Source organism: Urocampus carinirostris, chromosome 11, assembly GCF_059441175.1.
Source record: "Urocampus carinirostris isolate Australia breed hairy pipefish chromosome 11, RoL_Ucar_1.0, whole genome shotgun sequence".
Taxonomy (NCBI): Eukaryota; Metazoa; Chordata; class Actinopteri; order Syngnathiformes; family Syngnathidae; genus Urocampus; species Urocampus carinirostris.
Window position 1 is genome coordinate 19,479,177 of NC_142359.1, and position 17,138 is coordinate 19,496,314.

The 17,138-nt window shown below is 41.9% G+C and overlaps 2 protein-coding genes across 5 annotated transcripts in view; one reads left to right on the forward strand and one right to left on the reverse strand.

Moving 5' to 3' along the window:
- The first annotated feature begins 345 nt into the window (after positions 1-345).
- LOC148356683 (stress-associated endoplasmic reticulum protein 1) lies at positions 346-6,740 on the forward strand. 2 transcript variants are annotated; one of them, XM_088347472.1, is made up of 3 exons: positions 362-613; positions 6,390-6,465; positions 6,529-6,740. In XM_088347472.1, the coding sequence occupies exons 1-3, from the start codon at positions 530-532 to the stop codon at positions 6,567-6,569; spliced, it is 201 nt and encodes a 66-aa protein (XP_088203598.1). In that variant the 5' UTR covers positions 362-529; the 3' UTR covers positions 6,570-6,740. The 2 variants fall into 2 exon arrangements, with proteins under 2 accessions (XP_088203596.1, XP_088203598.1); XM_088347470.1 differs by having other exon boundaries at positions 346-613; positions 6,390-6,740.
- Positions 3,873-17,138, reverse strand: part of camta2 (calmodulin binding transcription activator 2) — a 36,536-nt gene continuing 23,270 nt past the window's right edge. Inside the window, exons 19-26 of one of the 3 annotated variants that reach the window (XM_088347464.1) lie at positions 16,305-16,429; positions 16,052-16,224; positions 12,639-12,843; positions 11,247-11,318; positions 11,053-11,073; positions 9,755-9,948; positions 9,608-9,682; positions 3,873-6,973 (exon numbers count right to left, since the gene is read on the reverse strand). In XM_088347464.1, the coding sequence (XP_088203590.1) occupies positions 6,919-6,973; positions 9,608-9,682; positions 9,755-9,948; positions 11,053-11,073; positions 11,247-11,318; positions 12,639-12,843; positions 16,052-16,224; positions 16,305-16,429 (920 nt within the window). In that variant the 3' untranslated portion in view covers positions 3,873-6,918. The remainder of the gene's footprint in view (positions 6,974-9,607; positions 9,683-9,754; positions 9,949-11,052; positions 11,074-11,246; positions 11,319-12,638; positions 12,844-16,051; positions 16,225-16,304; positions 16,430-17,138) is intronic. The other 2 variants (XM_088347465.1, XM_088347467.1) reach the window with 2 other exon arrangements.

The following is a 17,138-nucleotide window of genomic DNA, read 5'->3' on the forward strand; positions in this document are numbered from 1 at the left end:
AGCCAAGAAGAAATGCAGAATTCGAGAGCATTCTCCGTTAGGATCCCGATGCTGTTCAATGGTCTGCCCGATGCAGTTCGATCTACAGTTTCAGTGAAAGTGTTTGAATCTAAGCTTAAAATATACGTATAATCAAAGGCTCTCTCTCTCTCTTTCTCTCACCTCAACCTCTCCCCCCCTCTCTCTCTAGAGATCAAAGTCAACAACAGAAACCCAAATCTTTTGACCGATGCTACATATTCGTATCTTCGTAAATTGTGACTCTGAAAACGCAACTCAACGTATACAGTAAATCGTTAGCTCATCTCAAACTCTTTGTGGTTGGCTGTCGTAGTTATTGTGACTCACCGGCAGGTGGCGTACTCAAACCTGGACTCGCAATAGTCGCGCGAAGAAGACGCAGCACGTCACTCGACGAGCTGGTACCCAGCGTCTGACAATTGCTAACATCAGAGGCGGATAGCAGGCTTCGTTTTCGGGAACCACAAAGCGTTTCTTCGCTCTCTTTTATCGGTTTTTATCTCCAGTCATGTCTGCGGTGCAGCGAATGAAGGTGGCGAACGAGCGGCACAGCAAGACCATCACGCAGCGTGGTCACGTCCAAAAAACATCGGTCGGTAACCGCAGCTAAACTACACGACCACCGGGACTGTCTTTAAAATGTTGAATGAAATTGTCTTTCTTGTCATTAATAACTACGTAGTAATCAACGAGTTCGGGCATAGCACGTAATAGAGACTTGAAAGCGAAAAATAAGATAAGACAGAGAGGAGTGCTTATACTGGCCTAAGGAATAATAGTTAGTGTAATGTTAATGAATGAAAAAGAGTAGAGCATCAACATTTAGAAGCAACAAAATCGCCTGAATGCAAGGTATATATTTTCACAGTTCAGTGCAATGACATTAAGTCGCAACGAAATAAGTCGCAAGATACTTCCCCACTTACTTGCCTACTTATCCAATTTCTTACCTACTTACCTACCACTCTACTTACTTATCTACCTACCTAGTTACACAATTACTTACCTACATATTTACCTATGTACACACTTACCTTTTAATCTAATTATTTACCAAATTATTTACCTACTTGCTAACCTACTTACCCTCCTGCTTACTAACCTTCCTATATACTCACTCACCTACCTACTTATCTGCTAATTTATCTACTTACTTACCTGCTTGCTTACTGACCTACCGACTTACTTACCCACTTGGTTACCTACCTACTTACTGACCTACCTACTCACTCACCTATCTACTTACTATCCTACCTACCGTGTTATACACTTACGCACCTACTTACCTACCTACTTACCCACTTATCACCCACCTGCCTACTTATTTACTTAACTAATGTTTTACTTGCTTACCTACCTAATGCCCCAATAAGCAGGTCGGCGCCTTGCATGGCCGCTATTGGTGTGTAAGTGTGTGTGTGAATGGGTATGTGTGAAGCATATTGTAAAGCGCTTTGGGAGGTCTTCATTGACTTGAAAAGCACTAAATAAATGCAGACCATTTACCATATATGTTTTTAGTTTCGTGCGCTTGTTTAGGGTGGTGATGACCCTGTGGAAGAAACTGTCTCTGAGCCTATTCGTCCTTGTTTAAAGGGACCTGTTGCGCCTACCTGGGGGCAACAGGTCAAAGAGGTGGTGGCGGGAGAGAGAAGTGTATTTTAAAATATTAATGGCTCTTGTGTGGTATCGCAAACTGGCAATGTCCTCTAGACTGGGCAGAGAGTAGCCGATGATCTCCTTGGCTCTTTGTTTACTCTGCATGTTTTTTCCTACTTGCTGCTGTGCTCCCAGCATACCACATGGTGATGCCGTATGTCAGAAATCTCTCTACTGAGGCTTTGTAGAAGGACACCTGCACCTTCCGTTTCAGGTGGTTTCTCCTGAGAACACCTCGGAAAGTGGAGTCGTTGCTGGTCGGGCTGTCACGATTAGGAAATTCAGGAGACGATTAACTGTCACACTAATAATCACAATTGACGAATATATTGCCATTTCTTTCCCCCTCTGCATCATATGCTGCATGGTAATATGAGCTTAGTATTACATATACTGTATACTTTCAAAAAGAGGTCATGTTTTTTGATATAGCCCTTCATCACAAGGAGTCTCAAAGGGCTGCACAGACCTCATATTATTGCAAACTACAGACTATTATTACACCATCCCCTGATCCAAAAACCTACATGAGGGCAAGGAGAACCTTAAAAAACCTCAACATGAGGAAAATGAAGAAGCAGCAGATAAATGGCTTCTTTGCTACAAGTTCTTAGACTTTGAAAGGATGTACAGTATTTAAGTAACTAAATTAAAATACAGTATCTCTTAGAGACTGTTAAACATTTTTAAATAATTGTTCAACTTAAACTCCGTTAAGATGACATCAACTTGGATATTAACTCGTAAACTTGGACAGGGCAAACAAAAATATATCTTGGCTTTTTGGACTCAAAGCACACTGCAGTTATTCTAGTTGTTAGAAAATATAAATAGATATTGAACACAATTGGTCAAAAACGGGGATGGAGAGAAAAAAAAGACAGAATTTCGAATGTGAAAAATATTTGCGACTGTAAAAGATATTTGTAATTAGACGAATATGTCATATTCACGACAGTTGCTGGGCTTTCCCCACCACAGCCCTGGTTTTGGCAGTCCAGGAGAGGTCGTTGGAGATGTGCACGCCTAGGAGTTTGAAGGAGTGGACTCTCTCCACACGGTCTCCATTGATGATGAGTGGAGCTGGGTCTGTGCTTGCCCTTCTGAATTTGAGTATGACTTATTTGTATTTTGAGGTGTTGAGTGTTTGTTTATTTTTCGAACACCATGTCGTCAGCATCTCTGCCTCTTGCCTGTATGCTGTCTTATTCCCATCAGAGATGAGTCCCACCAAGGTGGTGTCGTCAGCATACTTCACAATGGTGTTTGCAAAATGGGTTGATGAATTGCCCGGGGTATACAGGGTGAACATTAGAGGGCTTAGCACAGATCCTTGGGGGGATCCGGTGCTCAGCGTCAGGGTGGTAGAGACGTGACGGCTGAGTTTCACAGCCTGCAGGCGGTTGAAGACAAAGTCCATAATCCATCAGCAGATAGAGGAGAGCCCCAGGTGGGAGAGTTTCTCCACCAGGGACGATGGTGTTGAACGCAGAGCTGAAGTCCAAGAAGAGTGTTCTGACATCGCTCCTGTGTTTCTCGAAATGGCTCAGTGCTTCATGAAGAGCAGTGTACAATCAGTGGAGCGGTTTGCCTCGTAGACAAACTGATGAGGGTCCTTTGTTGTGCTGGAACACCAACCTTTCGAAGCACTTAATGACTACAGGCGTAAGTGCAACAGGCTTGCAGTCATTAACCACCGATGAACTTTTTTGGGGATTTGATTATGGCGGAGATATTGAGGCAAGGTGGAATTGTAGCTTTTGAGAGAGAACCATGATATCATAATATAGTATGTTTTTCATTGAGAGCCACACCAGATATTTTAAGAACGAAATCAAACCTGATCTCCATACAAAAGCGTATTCTTTGGAGCATTTTATCTCTGTGTGACGTATGATGATTTCATAAAATGTATTGAATAACAGAAGTGAAGGTTATCTCGTGAGAAACACTACACTTTCTGTATCATTGGCTTTAATGTCAGGTCACTTAACTCTCGTGTCCGACTTGAGGACCCACCATTACACCCTATTTACAAGCCGTGACCTTAATCAAGAGAAAAAAATCCAGTTCTCAAATGGACTTAATCAAAGGCAGTTTGAACCACAGATAGTAGAACATATACATACCTGTGTTTTGTTTTTTGACCAACAAAGCCAAAACAAGTTCAAGTCATAATTTTCCCTTCAATTCTCAAGTACGCAACATGCACAAATATGAAATTTGCTGCAAAAGCTTAAAATTGGTGTAAAAAGAAACAGAATATTTGTTATGGATTCCAATTAAATTTTAATGGCATTTTACAGTAAATAAATTTGAATTTCAACGCAACTAACATGACTCATCCTTCACCTAAACCAAAAATAGCCATAAAATGCTAGAAGGTAGACAACACGCTCGCATTTTCTAGTGCAAGAGGTCATTCTGTAGAAACTCCACATCCATCGACCAAGTCCACACCACCCATTTTGGTTTTGTACTCTGCAATTGCCGGTGGTGGCCTTGACCCTAGGGCTGATCTTTTGTCTTTCTTGGACCATCTTCTATGAGTGACCTGAGGTTCAATCCCATAGGCAGATGATGCCATGACCACTGGCTTTTTGTCAAACTATTGTATGACAACAAGTTCAGGTGTGCTTCGTCTCACCACCGTCTCTGCTGACCCTCTTTTTGGAAAAGCTATTCACCTTAAATTCTAGTCGCTGTCATTCCTTTTGTATCTAGGGTGTCAAGGAGGCGGATTTTGTAAAGAACCTGTCAAAGAACAGATCAGTGCCTTGAGGAACATACCTTGTTTGTTCGCTGATGAACGTTCCTCCTGTATTGGGGGAAGTCATCTTGCCTTGGAAGACCACAAAATCCAAATCTAGACCAGTTGATACCGCCAAGACAGATACCTTTCGTCGAGTTGGGTTTGGTTACACCGGCACATACTGGCACACTGGGTATCAACCAGTAAAAGGAGCAATTTGCTCGTCAATGCAGAATTTTCCTGTTTTTGGCAGACTCTGACATTCTTGACTTAGTTTGCTCAAGAAGGGCCTATTTCTTCACAAGAGATCACTAGTTTTTTTTCTCCATCTGATACATCTAAGTTTCTGTCAACCTTGGAGTTTCTCAGTTTGTAGAACCAATTCTGATCATGGATTCCGCTAACGTTTTTACTCTAGTATTTAAAGCCCAATACATTTGAATGTTTAGATATAAAGGAGTAAAATGGGAGAAATAACTTCAAATGTCCCCTACAGAGGACATTTTTTTAAACGCTTAAATACTTAGAATAAATCAAACAACAGTTTTTTTGTTGTGTTGATAAGATTCTTATGAATAAACTGCCAACAATATTTCAAGAGGATCTTTCCCATAAAAAGTGCTTGCACTGATGGAAGCCATTTTCTTCTACTTTGAAAAACAGGTAACTTAGCCCCTCCCCTACAAATATGGTCTCATTGGAAAGAACTGAATGTCTCCTGAAGAGAACAATGATAACGCAATTGGATGCACGGGCTGGGAAAGATTTAGGTTTAGAGTTGCCTCTACAGAGGACAAATTTGAACTACTGGTAGTCAGGAGGTTAAGTCAATTGCAGATATATTTGTGGTTCTGCAAAATACTTGATTCAAAACCAGGTTTCTCCTTTTAATGGTACTGGAAAATGTGAAAATTGACTTTGAAATTCTTCAAACGTGCTTGAATTTGGTCATGAAAAGGGTGTATGAACCCCGTGCCTTTCATAACTGATGTATTTATGATTTCATAGTTTACCAGTGCACACATTCATGTAAATGTAAAGGTCTGCTGTTATAAAGCAATTTTCAAGTCAATGAAGACCTCCCAAAGCGGTTTACCACGTGCTTCACACTCACACACACACACGCACCAATAACAACGTGAGCCATGCAAGGCAACTACCTGCTTATTGGGGGCATTAGGGATTCAGTGTCTTGCCCACCCACTGACAATTTGACATATAACACGGCGGAGCTGGGAATCGAACCTGCGACCTCTTGATCCCAAGACGAGCGCGCTACTTCCTAAATCCAGCTTCTCAATTTTGCTTTAAAAATGCACCTGTTGGATATGTTTGAATTTAAAATGTACGAAATTGTCTGCCGACCCAGCGTCTATTTACGATCTCTTCTTAAATACAAAACCTGGGGTTTCACAAAATTCTATGGGAAACACCCATTATAAAAGGAGATTTTTATCTCTGGGCGGCACGGCAGATGAGTTAGCACATCCGCAGCACAGTTCTGAGGTCATGGGATTGAATCCTCCTGTGCGGAGCTTGCATGTTCTCCCCATGCTTGCATGTCAGGTTAATTGGCCCTAGGTGTGATCGAGTGAGTTGTACGTCTGTTTGCCTCCAGGCACTCCGGTTACCTCCCACATTCCAAAAACATGTACGATTAATTGGCCGTTCGAAATTGTCCCTGGGAGTGAATGAGCGAGTGAGTTGTCTGTCTCTGTGTGCCCTGCGAATGGCTGGCATCCAGTTGAGGGTGTCCCCTGCCCACTGCCCGAAGACAGCTGGGATGAGCTCCAGCACCCCGTGACCCTACTGAGGAGAATCGGTGCAGATAACAGAAGCATTTTTATCTCTGATGTACACACGAAGACACCCTCACCTGGCTCGCCTGCCATATATTTCTGACCCTCTCATCTACCTGTTGAAAATGTCAGTTTTTTTCGCCATTTTTGTCTTGCAGCGGCCGGTAAACGAGGAAAAGTCTCCGGTGGGTCCTTGGCTCCTGGCGCTCTTCGTCTTCGTGGTCTGCGGCTCGGGTAAGTTTCCATTTCATACCGACACGATTCGGTCTTTCACCACCATGTTTTTGCGTTTGGCAGCCATCTTCCAGATCATCCAGAGTATCCGACAAGGCATGTGATGAGCGCTTCCCCAAACTTGACACAGTCCACACTGTTATTTGTTTAGTCTTTTACTTTGTTTTACACGATCGGTCAGAAATTGTTTGTATTACACGCAAAAGCACGTGGAATCCACGATGCCTCGCTTTGTTGTTGAAACTGTGTGCGAATTAAAGCCAATATTTTCTCTACGTGCCGCATTCGTCGATGGCGTCATGCAAAACGACTCCGGTCGCGGTTGAGCTGGTTAAGACTCACTGAGGGTTATAAATAAGAGCGTTTCACAAGTATTATATATTACGTGTATGGATACAAGCATATTAACATGGCGTCCGGGCGCTACATTCTTCAGGATGCAGAGCGGTCGTTTCAGGTGGTCAGGCCTCTTCTCTCCAGTTCCCTGTTCTGCTTCAGCTCTTTGATCCTGCGACATGACAAATGGCTCGTTATAACGCGTGTACAGTAGTCCCTCGCTCTTTTGCTACTATGCGGATTTTCATCACGCACACCCAATTTCAATTTTTGAATTTCGAGTTCCTCTAAAGGTCATGTCAACAAAATGCTCTGGACAGACAAGAGGAAAATGCTTTCTATTGCCAACCAAGTTGGACTTCTTCACAGGATCAAGCAGGGTTCAGCAAACTTGAAGTCGCAGGCTGCCTTGGTTTGAAATAAAATTGCAGAGTGGGAAAAAAAACGTAGCTGATTGATGTATTTATTTCTGGGTATATGCCAAGAGGAAGTTTTGAATCTGATACCTCAGAAATACAATTGATAAAATAAGCCAATCCATTTTCCGTTGTGTATTTGTTTATTAGGGCACCATTTGCTCTGATTGGTTTTCAAACACAACAATATACAAAAACTTCTATTCATTTACAAGTAAAAACGTTTGAGAGTAATAGCAAAGTAATATCTCTCCGTTTTAAGCACAACATTTGCATTAAAAACTATGCAATAAGGCTACTTCAGGAGTGTTTTATTGCATGCTTGGAAGGGTTCCTACAGCTCTTTTAAGGCAAGTTAAATTTAATAAGACTTTTTGAAATCAAATTTAAGACTAAGTCAAAAAGAAAAAACATAAAATTAGAGGCCATTTTAAGCAAATGTTTATTTTATTCAATTTTAAATCACATTTTGGTTCAGTTAAACTTTCCTTCTGAAAAACGGCACCCTTAAGTTTTAGTCATGGGAAACAATAAATAAAAAGGATGTTTACATTACATCAGTGATTTTCAACCACTGTGCCGCGACACACTAGTGTGACATTGACAGGTGTGCTGAGGAATTATCCAATGTTACTTTTAAAAATTTATAAAACATTTATGAATCATTTTTTGCAAATATGTCATCGTCAAGTGTGCTGTAAACACTGGGGGTATTACAAATTATATTGTAATTAAACATACTTTACAGTGTCATTTTATAACAATTTTGGTTAGCGGTAGCGGTGTGCCGAAAAATGTTTCCAATGTAAAAAACGTACCCTGGCTCAAAAAAGGTTGAAATACACTACTTACATCATGCATCCTCATTTAAAACTGGCATACAACCACAAATGCCAAAGAACTCTGCAACATTCATGGAGCGTGTTCTTTCACGATGCATGAAAAATGAAACATTTTTCATTAAAACAAGTTTAAATCTCAGTGTTCACATTTTTAAGTCTTTCTAAAATTGGATTTAAGAATTTTTAATACCATTTAAGGCCTTGTTAGACTAGTGAATTCAATGCCTTTTAAGATTTTTCAAGGACTCATGGGAACCCTGTTTTGGCAACATCGAATAAAAAACTGCAGGTCTTTGTCTAAAAACATCTCATTTTTCTTATGTTTCTCGGCATTCAGTCTGTTGGTGGCCTGATATGGCCTACGGGCCATAGTTTTGTGCAAACGCATTTTTACGCGCTCTTGTGTTCTCTAAATAACGTCCACAAGGTGGCGACAATATCATCTGAGGTAAGGATCGTGTCCCGAAATCCCATAATAGTGCAGATCTGGGCACTCCGGTCCTAGAGGGCCATTTTTCAGAGGTTCCTCTTCTTCAGGTGGTTCCAATCTCCAGGAGCTCATGCTAAATTACTAATCGTATACAACGCGCTACTACCGCCCATCATGGTGGTTAAGTCACGTGAGTGCAAAAAGTCAATAGCATGAAATTTCTTTAAAACCATATTTTCAGGACCATAAGGCGCAGTGTGTTAAAAGGTACAGTCGCCGTCGCTACTTCTATTTCTGTATTTAACACATATTATTGGGCACTGATGCCCTCTGTTGCGTCCTCCCTATAACGACACATACAACCATACAAGTGTGTGTATTTGAAAATTCAGCGGTAGCCAAACTGTAATCGATACTGTAATAAACCTCAACCAAAGTATAACACACGGATATAAACGTTTTGGGGTTTGTTTTTCAGCTTCCTCCACTTGCAAACTAGCGATTCATTAATCTTCAATTCTTTCGCGGCTGCTCGGTTTCCATGTTTTTCCGCCTAGCGTAAAAATCAACACACCATGACGGACAAAAACACGGAAAGTATTCAATGGAGGGAAAGTGAGATTGTGGATATAGTTAATATTAGTGGGGAAAACTCTGTGCAGCCTCCAGTACCACAATACATTTAAAATTGCTCGATCCGTTGCGGCGTTCGCCCATTGTTTAGGGAAGTACTCATGGATGCCAACACTTGTGGCGTTTGCACTGGAGACACTTAAAAGTCACAGGAGATCGCATACAAGTCACATTTACTTTGAAATGTAAACAATCTCACAAAAACATCAGATTTCACCCCCAAAAATCAGAATGAAGCATTAAGCTCTGCAGTGTGAACCTAGCCATTTTTACATGCCCACCCATTAGCAGCCTTCATGGTGTCCTCAACTACGTCCGCCGCCTTACATCACACACAGGGCGGACTGCACAATTTATAGAAAATTTGAGACTTATATGTACCTCATGGTCGTGTAAATACTGTAAATAAACATTTCACATTTGCTGAATTTTACTAGAAAAACGACACCGTGAAAAACAAGGCATCACAGTACAGTGTGTTTTACCGGTGCCTGCAACGTCTCAGGAACCTCATGATCTTGCGTGCAGCCTGGTCCTGTTTCTTGGTCAGGAAAGTCCCCCTGGCAGACACAGCACACTCGATTTCAACTCCCGAGCAGGCCGGCTTCGAAATGAATACTGTTCAAATTTACTTGAGTTTGGGGTTATGAGCTCCTGCGCCACCCGGACCCTGTTTGAGCCTCTCATACTCTTTGTAGCTGCGGTAGTACTGCTGGATGAGGACAGCTGCTCGGCGACTCTGCTGGAAGCGCTTCTGCTCGTAATATGAGCGGAACTTTGACTGGATCAAGATGGCCGCCTGGGTCATCTTCTTGTAAAGGGCATACTGCGGAGGCAAAACCGAGGAAATGGTGATGTGCGAGTAAACCCTTGAAAACGCGATCGGCGCAATATTTGTGACCCTAAACTGCGCTATTCATTTCTGCAATCAAGATGGCCGACAGCTAAAGGAACTGGTTAGCTTCAGTCCGCTAGCATTCAATAACTAATAGAGATGCCCCCCTACTTACAACCATTCTACCTACGGATTCCGGTAGATACATTTTTTGGGGGATGTCGAAAAATATCCGGACATTGCTGTAAGTTAGATTTTGTTTTGTAAGCACCTTTTCTAAGTACAGGACAGTACTGTAGTGCTTCTTTCCGCCACTACCGGCGTGTGGCGCTGTGAGAGGTCACCCAGCATCCAGCCTGAAGAAGAACTCGGCTTCCTCTTCCTAGTTCATGTGTCAACACTCTATACTGTATCTCCTGCGCGTTAAGAACTTTGATATCTTTAATACCTCGTGCATTCATTCAATATGGTTGGTGTTAAGTGTAAAGAAGAGGCAAGCCAGTTAATTTGAAATTAAAGTGGAATAAGAAAGCTTGATGCGGTTGAGAAAAAGGACGGAAACAGGAGACAACGAATATCTTAAAGCGCATCTTCCAACAGTAAGTTAAACTCAACTTTATTTATCTTTATAGAGCATATTATTTTCTGAAATGTTTATTTTTTTTTTAGAACAAAACAATACAGGTTACTTATATAAACCTTAAACATACAAAATATAGCACTGAAGCAACTTACGAACAAATTCCGCTTACGATTGATCATAAGTGGGGCAGCGTCTGTATAGCCACGTTAGCGCTACAATTTAGATTCCATCTGGTTAAGATGAGCTCCATGTAGTTGACGCTCACTTGGGGGGAAGGGTGGTGTTATTTTTACTAAATTGTTCCTAAAATTAATTGATCATATTAAAAACATCTACGATGTTTAAGTCTATGAGTGAAAATTGGAGTCCAGGTTGCATCTTCTGGCCAAATATGGTAGTCCAGTTCTGTTTTACAAGTATTGCCCAGTTTCTGATGGGTTGCTCTCACTTAAAGAGACACACACACACACACACACACATACAAATCTACAGCTACTATTGAACCATATTACCTTGAGAGCTATCCATGTAAGCTAGCCAAAGAGAAAAGTAGAGAAACAGTGGTTAAGTGTTAGTTAAGCGGGTCACAAACTAGGGCTGGCCTGCATGTGCTTACAAAGCAAGACAAATTAGGAAGAAGTAATTGTATGATTATTGAAAGATGGATTATCCACAAAAACAAACGCATCGCAGGTCACATACAAACCTGTTTATACTTCCGGTAGCATCTCTGAATGACGGCTGCAGCCATGTCCTGCTGCTCCTTCAGCCTGCGACCCTGCAAAACACACATCAAAGTAGTGAGCCCAAGGTCCAAATCAAATTAGTTTTTCATGAACTTTTCGAAAGGAAAAAAAAAACATGATCGAAGTCCTGTATAAAAACATTAAATTTACATTTAAAAAAAAGCACCCGTCTTCCTCCCCACTCAATAATCTCTTTTAATATTGTACACATGCAAATGAGATACTATAGGATGCAAGTTTATTGTTTTGTCTAATATGCACTGCTTTTATCATTGTCACGATCAGCCAATTTTGTCTATGTTCTGATTCGCACACCCTTTAGGGCGGATCTGCTTTTGTAACCTAGAACATTTGGAGGGCTTTTAGAACAGGTTCGCAATTTCTAAGATGAGGCCCGACTGAAACCACATCACCGTTTTGAAAGTTCCCTTATTGTGTTCGCGCCACGCTGCCACCAAACTAAATCTGTGAAATAGTAAAATTCTATTCTATCTACCCTGGTCATATCCCTCAAGAGGGGTGACCGACAGCAAGACAAACACTCACACAAAATCAAAGAAAATAAAAATGGAAAAAGTAGCAAAAAACACAAAAATATTTGGACCATGGCCAACCCAAATGCCCAAACACCCAAACAAGCACCTCGGCACCCAAGTTGGTCATGCTTTCATCCCTCCAGATGAAACGGGACACCAGAAGGCGGCCGTGTCACTCGGATCAGGGTGACACAACACACTCTTTTGTTCAACAGCAGGGCCCGACAGCTTTCACTGGTTTACCCCTGCCGCATCATATGGTTGCCCTACCGATCCCTTGGAACACGTCTAAACATCCCACTATCCTTTCACAACACCTCTCCACTCATTCCTATCACCAACAAGACTTTCACTATATTCAGACCTCTTTCCTGCGGTGCACTCATAACACCACCGATCAACGTCAATCGCGGCCTTCCTCTTGGTCTCCTTCCATTGACTTCTGCTCTGTAGATCCTCTTCAACATTCGCTCCTCATCCATCCTCTCCATGTGTCCAAACCAACCGAGTACTCTCTTATCCACACGCTTGCTCTGTTCCACTACTAATTGTTAAAATAGGAAATTGAAAACTTTTACTAAATCTTTTTAATTCAAACAAATATTAATCTCATTATTGTGTTAAATATTTAAGACTTTCGAACATTGGATTCAAGAGATTTGAACGCCAGTTAAGGCATTATTTTGGGATAAGGAACTCAAGACCTTTTAAGACTTTTCAAGGCTCCGCGGGGAACCTGGATAATCAAGTGTTAAAAACTTTAAAATACATGGTGAGAAGTTAAAAACGAATATCAGTAAAACAGAAAAATCTGACCTTATATCTCCGGAAAGCGTTTTGGATAATCCTGGCGGCCTCGTAGAGTTCCCTTTGCTCGCCATCCGTCAGGGTCAAGAGCGCAAAGTCGCGTTCCATCCGACCGTTGGCCGAGGCGTTGAGGAACTCGGCCCAAGCTGCGGAAGAGGGCGGACGCAGCCTCTGCAGGGCCAGCGCGCTGAGGGGCGAGGGAGGGCACACCCGCCTGCGCAAAAAAGGAACCACACTTTTTTATAAGTTATATTTTACGACGTGGGATAAGAAAAATAACTTACAAGTACCGTAAATTCCAGACTATAAGCCGCTACTTTTTTCCCAAACTTTCAACCCTGCGGCTTATTCAGTGATGCGGCCAATTTATGTAATTTTTCTAACGGCCGCCAGCGGCACTCGAGTACAATAGGTAAGATTTAGACTGCAACTTCTTAGCTTGTGCCCAAATTAAATTAGCGTAGACATATCCTCATCATGCAAATTGCTAAAAGAAAGGCAAATGACGCAGCTTTCAAGCTAAACGCAATCGAGCAGTCCGATAAAGAAGGAAATAGAACTACTGCACGTTAACTTTACTTGGCGAGCGTGTTGCTAGCGTGTTTTTGAAAAAGGGAGCGTAGGACGACGTCTATACGCCAAAGTCTCTTTCCCATACTGAAGGAAGACGACTTTGATGACGTCAGTTATAAGGAGGAAGATAGGGGCGGTTAACCGTGCTTATTGAAAATACGGTATGTTTTCTTAACAGAGCTGATTACTGTATTGCGAGCGTGTTGCTAGTAGCGTTTTGCTACCCTTCACAGGCACGGTTTGGGATGAAAGTTATAATATTATTATTAAAGCTTTGAAAACTCTCTCGGTGTACCGTCTTTCTTTGTAAATATGTGTAACCATGTATAATATGTATTTGCAGCTGTATATTTTTGTAATGTATTTATTTTAGAAACTTATTCTGATATGTTTTGTACGAGCAAATGAGAAAGAAGGGGCGGGGCAAATGCGGGCTGACGGGAAGTGGAGTAAAGGTGAGAAGTGTTTGTGGACGCGGCCGACAATAGTAGATATACATTTTTCCCACCCGTACCTTTGGAAATATACACTTTTTCCTTGGATTACTTTCAACGGGCACCCGGACTCTGCAGGTCTGCATTCAATCTTAAGTACCGGTATCATTTTCCGTTCATTTAGCCGGCTGTGTTTTTGGACTGTACCGGGTATGGGTTAATTTCGTGTTTCTATTGCGTTTTTTCAATGTGGGCGCATGCGGCTAATATACAGGTGCGGCTTGTGTGTGTACGAAATGTGGTGGGTGCGGCTTATAATCAGGTGCGCTCTATAGTCCGGAATTTACGGTATATTCTGGACTTAAAACTACGGCTCATACAAGGATGCGGGAAGTTTATCTATCAAGTTGGACCTTAGTCACCCCGCAAAACATAACCAATATTTCAGTTGATTTTTAACAAAGACAGAATGTATATAATTTCATTTTTTTTTTAACTCATTCAATGCCATAATGTATGAATACCCCTTCAGAAGCATTGTCCTGAAGTGCCGAAACGTAAAAATACTTTTTTCTTGTTTTCTTTTAAAAACTTTAAAAATGGTTTGGCGCTGCTTATCAGTAAGCCTCTGGGAATGATTTCAGTATGATAAATCACCATTAGATGGCAGGAGGGGCTTTGATCAAATCATTGTCGCACATTGAGAAAGCCATCTTCTCAGTGTTGCTTCCTTCATCCATCGAATGAGTATGTGTAGGGGACCACGTATGGCAAGTAGGCGTGGTGAAGCAGTGTGGTGAGAGTCGCGAAATATGGACAAATAGTAATAGGCAGTTAACTCCTCAACAAAGCTTATTCCTTTAAAAAAAATGTCACATTGTCATCGTCTGGTCGGACAGGGATGATGGATGTTTCGTGCATGACCGCAGGAAGGAACACGATTGCAATGGTGACCAAAATCATGTGAAAACATTCGGTGCTTAAAACTTACAAAGTACATGCATAGAGTTTGTGCCCAAGTTTAGTGTTCTGGCAAGAAAATGTCATTTTGCAAACAAAGTGCCCTTGTATTAATAGAAAACATTTTAGATTTTAGACGTACCAGTTTTTTCTTACTTTTTCCGTTACCCCCCTTTTATGTTACTCTTTTTCCTTTCTCTTTTCTTTTTGTCTTTTCTTTTTTCATTCTTGACCATTTTTTTTTTGTTGTCCCTTTATATTTTAAGGTCTCAGTGATTAAAGAAAATAATACAATAATAATATATTTTTAAAGCAAACTACTCCACACCTCCATCTGCAATAACTCAAGCTCCCATGCACGCTTTTATTTACTCCATCTTGTGCTGACATTTACTTAAAAATACCGAGTTTAAAATACAGCACAGGAAACCTGCGTTGTTTTTGCCAGCGTGCACAGTAAATCTGTCTGAACTTGCTTGTGAATCAATTTCACAATGATTTTTGTGCACAGGATACATTTTCTTGTGCAGTGCGCAATTGTGCTTGCACGCTGCTTAGAGGGAACATTACTCAGGGGAGGGCTTTTAGAACAGGTAAGAACATCTTATCTGAGGTTTGGGCTCGCCCCTGTTCTCCTAGCAAGTTTAAAATCTATTGATTTCTTCACTCCGTATTTTTAATGTCTACTAAAATATAAACTTAACACTGTCCCTTTAAAATAGGCAACCGTCCGCTCGATGAGAAGAAGGTTATTTTAAACAAACGTAATCTTATTTGAATAAAAAGAAAAAAATATCCTGAAAATTATTTATACATGAAATGACCAATTCTTTTTTCGTAAATTTGTTTTTTTTTTCTCTGCCAGGAAAGCAGGAGTCCATCCTCTTGTATTTGTCACCTGTTGTAAGGCATTCAGTGAACAAACTCATGCGGTTCAAGATTTTTTGTTCAGTGTGTCTGTAGCATTGTCAATCTAATCTGATCTAGTCTATTCTAATCCATTTCAAACCACTTTATGCATGAAATCTATCTAAACTACTTTATAAATCAGCAATTTGTGTGTGTGTGTGTGTGTGTGTGTGTGTATGTGCACGCGCCTCACAGGCTCTGAAACGGCTTGAAGCAATTTTTGTAAAAAAACTAAAGTTATACTTCAAACCCCCTCGAGTGTCTTTAGCTAGGTTTTGTGTAGAGGCACCCCTAATAAATACCAATAAATTCAATAAACATCTGCTTTCATGGGGTCTCTAACACCCTCTAGTGTCCAAATAAGGTACTGCAGCCCCCTACCACCGACCGCACCAAGCAGCCAAATCCAATCCAACCAACACCTTGATTGATGCAATTGTTTCTTATGCACATGTTTCAACAAACCAGCTCGTGTGCACAACCAATAAACTCGCCAATTGTGTAGGGAAGACAATGGAGGAACACAATGGTGCGTTCGAAAGGTACCTGGGCAGGGACTGCGTGTGGGCGTCGACCGTGTCCAGGTAGGTCGCCAGCCAGGTGTCCTGCATGTCTCGCCTTTCACGGAGCAACGACTCGGCTCCCCGGGCGAAGTCCTCGTCTTTGATTCGCTCCGGCGTCGCCTCGATGATTTGCTCCGCCAGCGACGCCATGTCGACCTACCGGAAACAGGACAGCGATTTAAAACGTATTGCCGAGGCGACGGACGTTTGTGCGTGGCGGATGGCGATATCACTACCTCTTCTTCTTCATCCTCTTCCTCGTTCTCCACGTTGTCGCTGTAGCTCAGAAGCTGCTCTGCCAGCGTTGCGGGGAGGCGAGGTGAAGCATTTCCTTCGCTCGTGCACTCCGAGAGGTTCAAAGCTGGGAAGAGCGAGATAGGATGGAGCCAAGACTTCACAAGAGGACCGGTTTGTTATTAGAGAGTTATAATGGTTGATTATTTAAACTATCCAGGACCTATGTGCCTGGGTTACACAGAGACACCTCGCTACTTCGAACCTTGGTTATTGTTAGTTCACTGCTTAGCGCGTTTTGAATTGAATTGTCTTTATTTTCATTGATATTAACATCACGTGCCTTGTGTTCTGCTGACAACACACAGCAACTACTATCACGGGGGTTGTTTGGGGAAGGTTTGTGTGTGTGTGGTGGGCTTGACTGTGCGTTCTGGAGGACGCTTGTTTTTTAGCGGCTTGTTCCATTGAAAAGAAATTCATCAATTAGATTGGACTTGGAGGAAAGTCAGAAGAGCGCAAAGAAATACTGATCACCAGCGGGTGCTCTATGGATTGTTATCGGGTCGTAAGAGACTGAGCTCGAGAGAAGGCAATGGCGAGGTTGCGGGTCCGGCCTACTGCAGCTAGACTACGCATCAACTCTCACAAGCTACCCCTCCCGAGCCTGTACCTCACCAACGCCAGAACCAGTACCCATGAAACGAATGACCTGAAGCTACAACTTGTGAGAAACCACTACATTCGGGACGGGTATATTTTCTCATCAGAGACCTGCCTCAACCAAAGGATACCCGATGCTAGCGGAAGCTAGCCAGCCGCTTGCTTAATTGCTT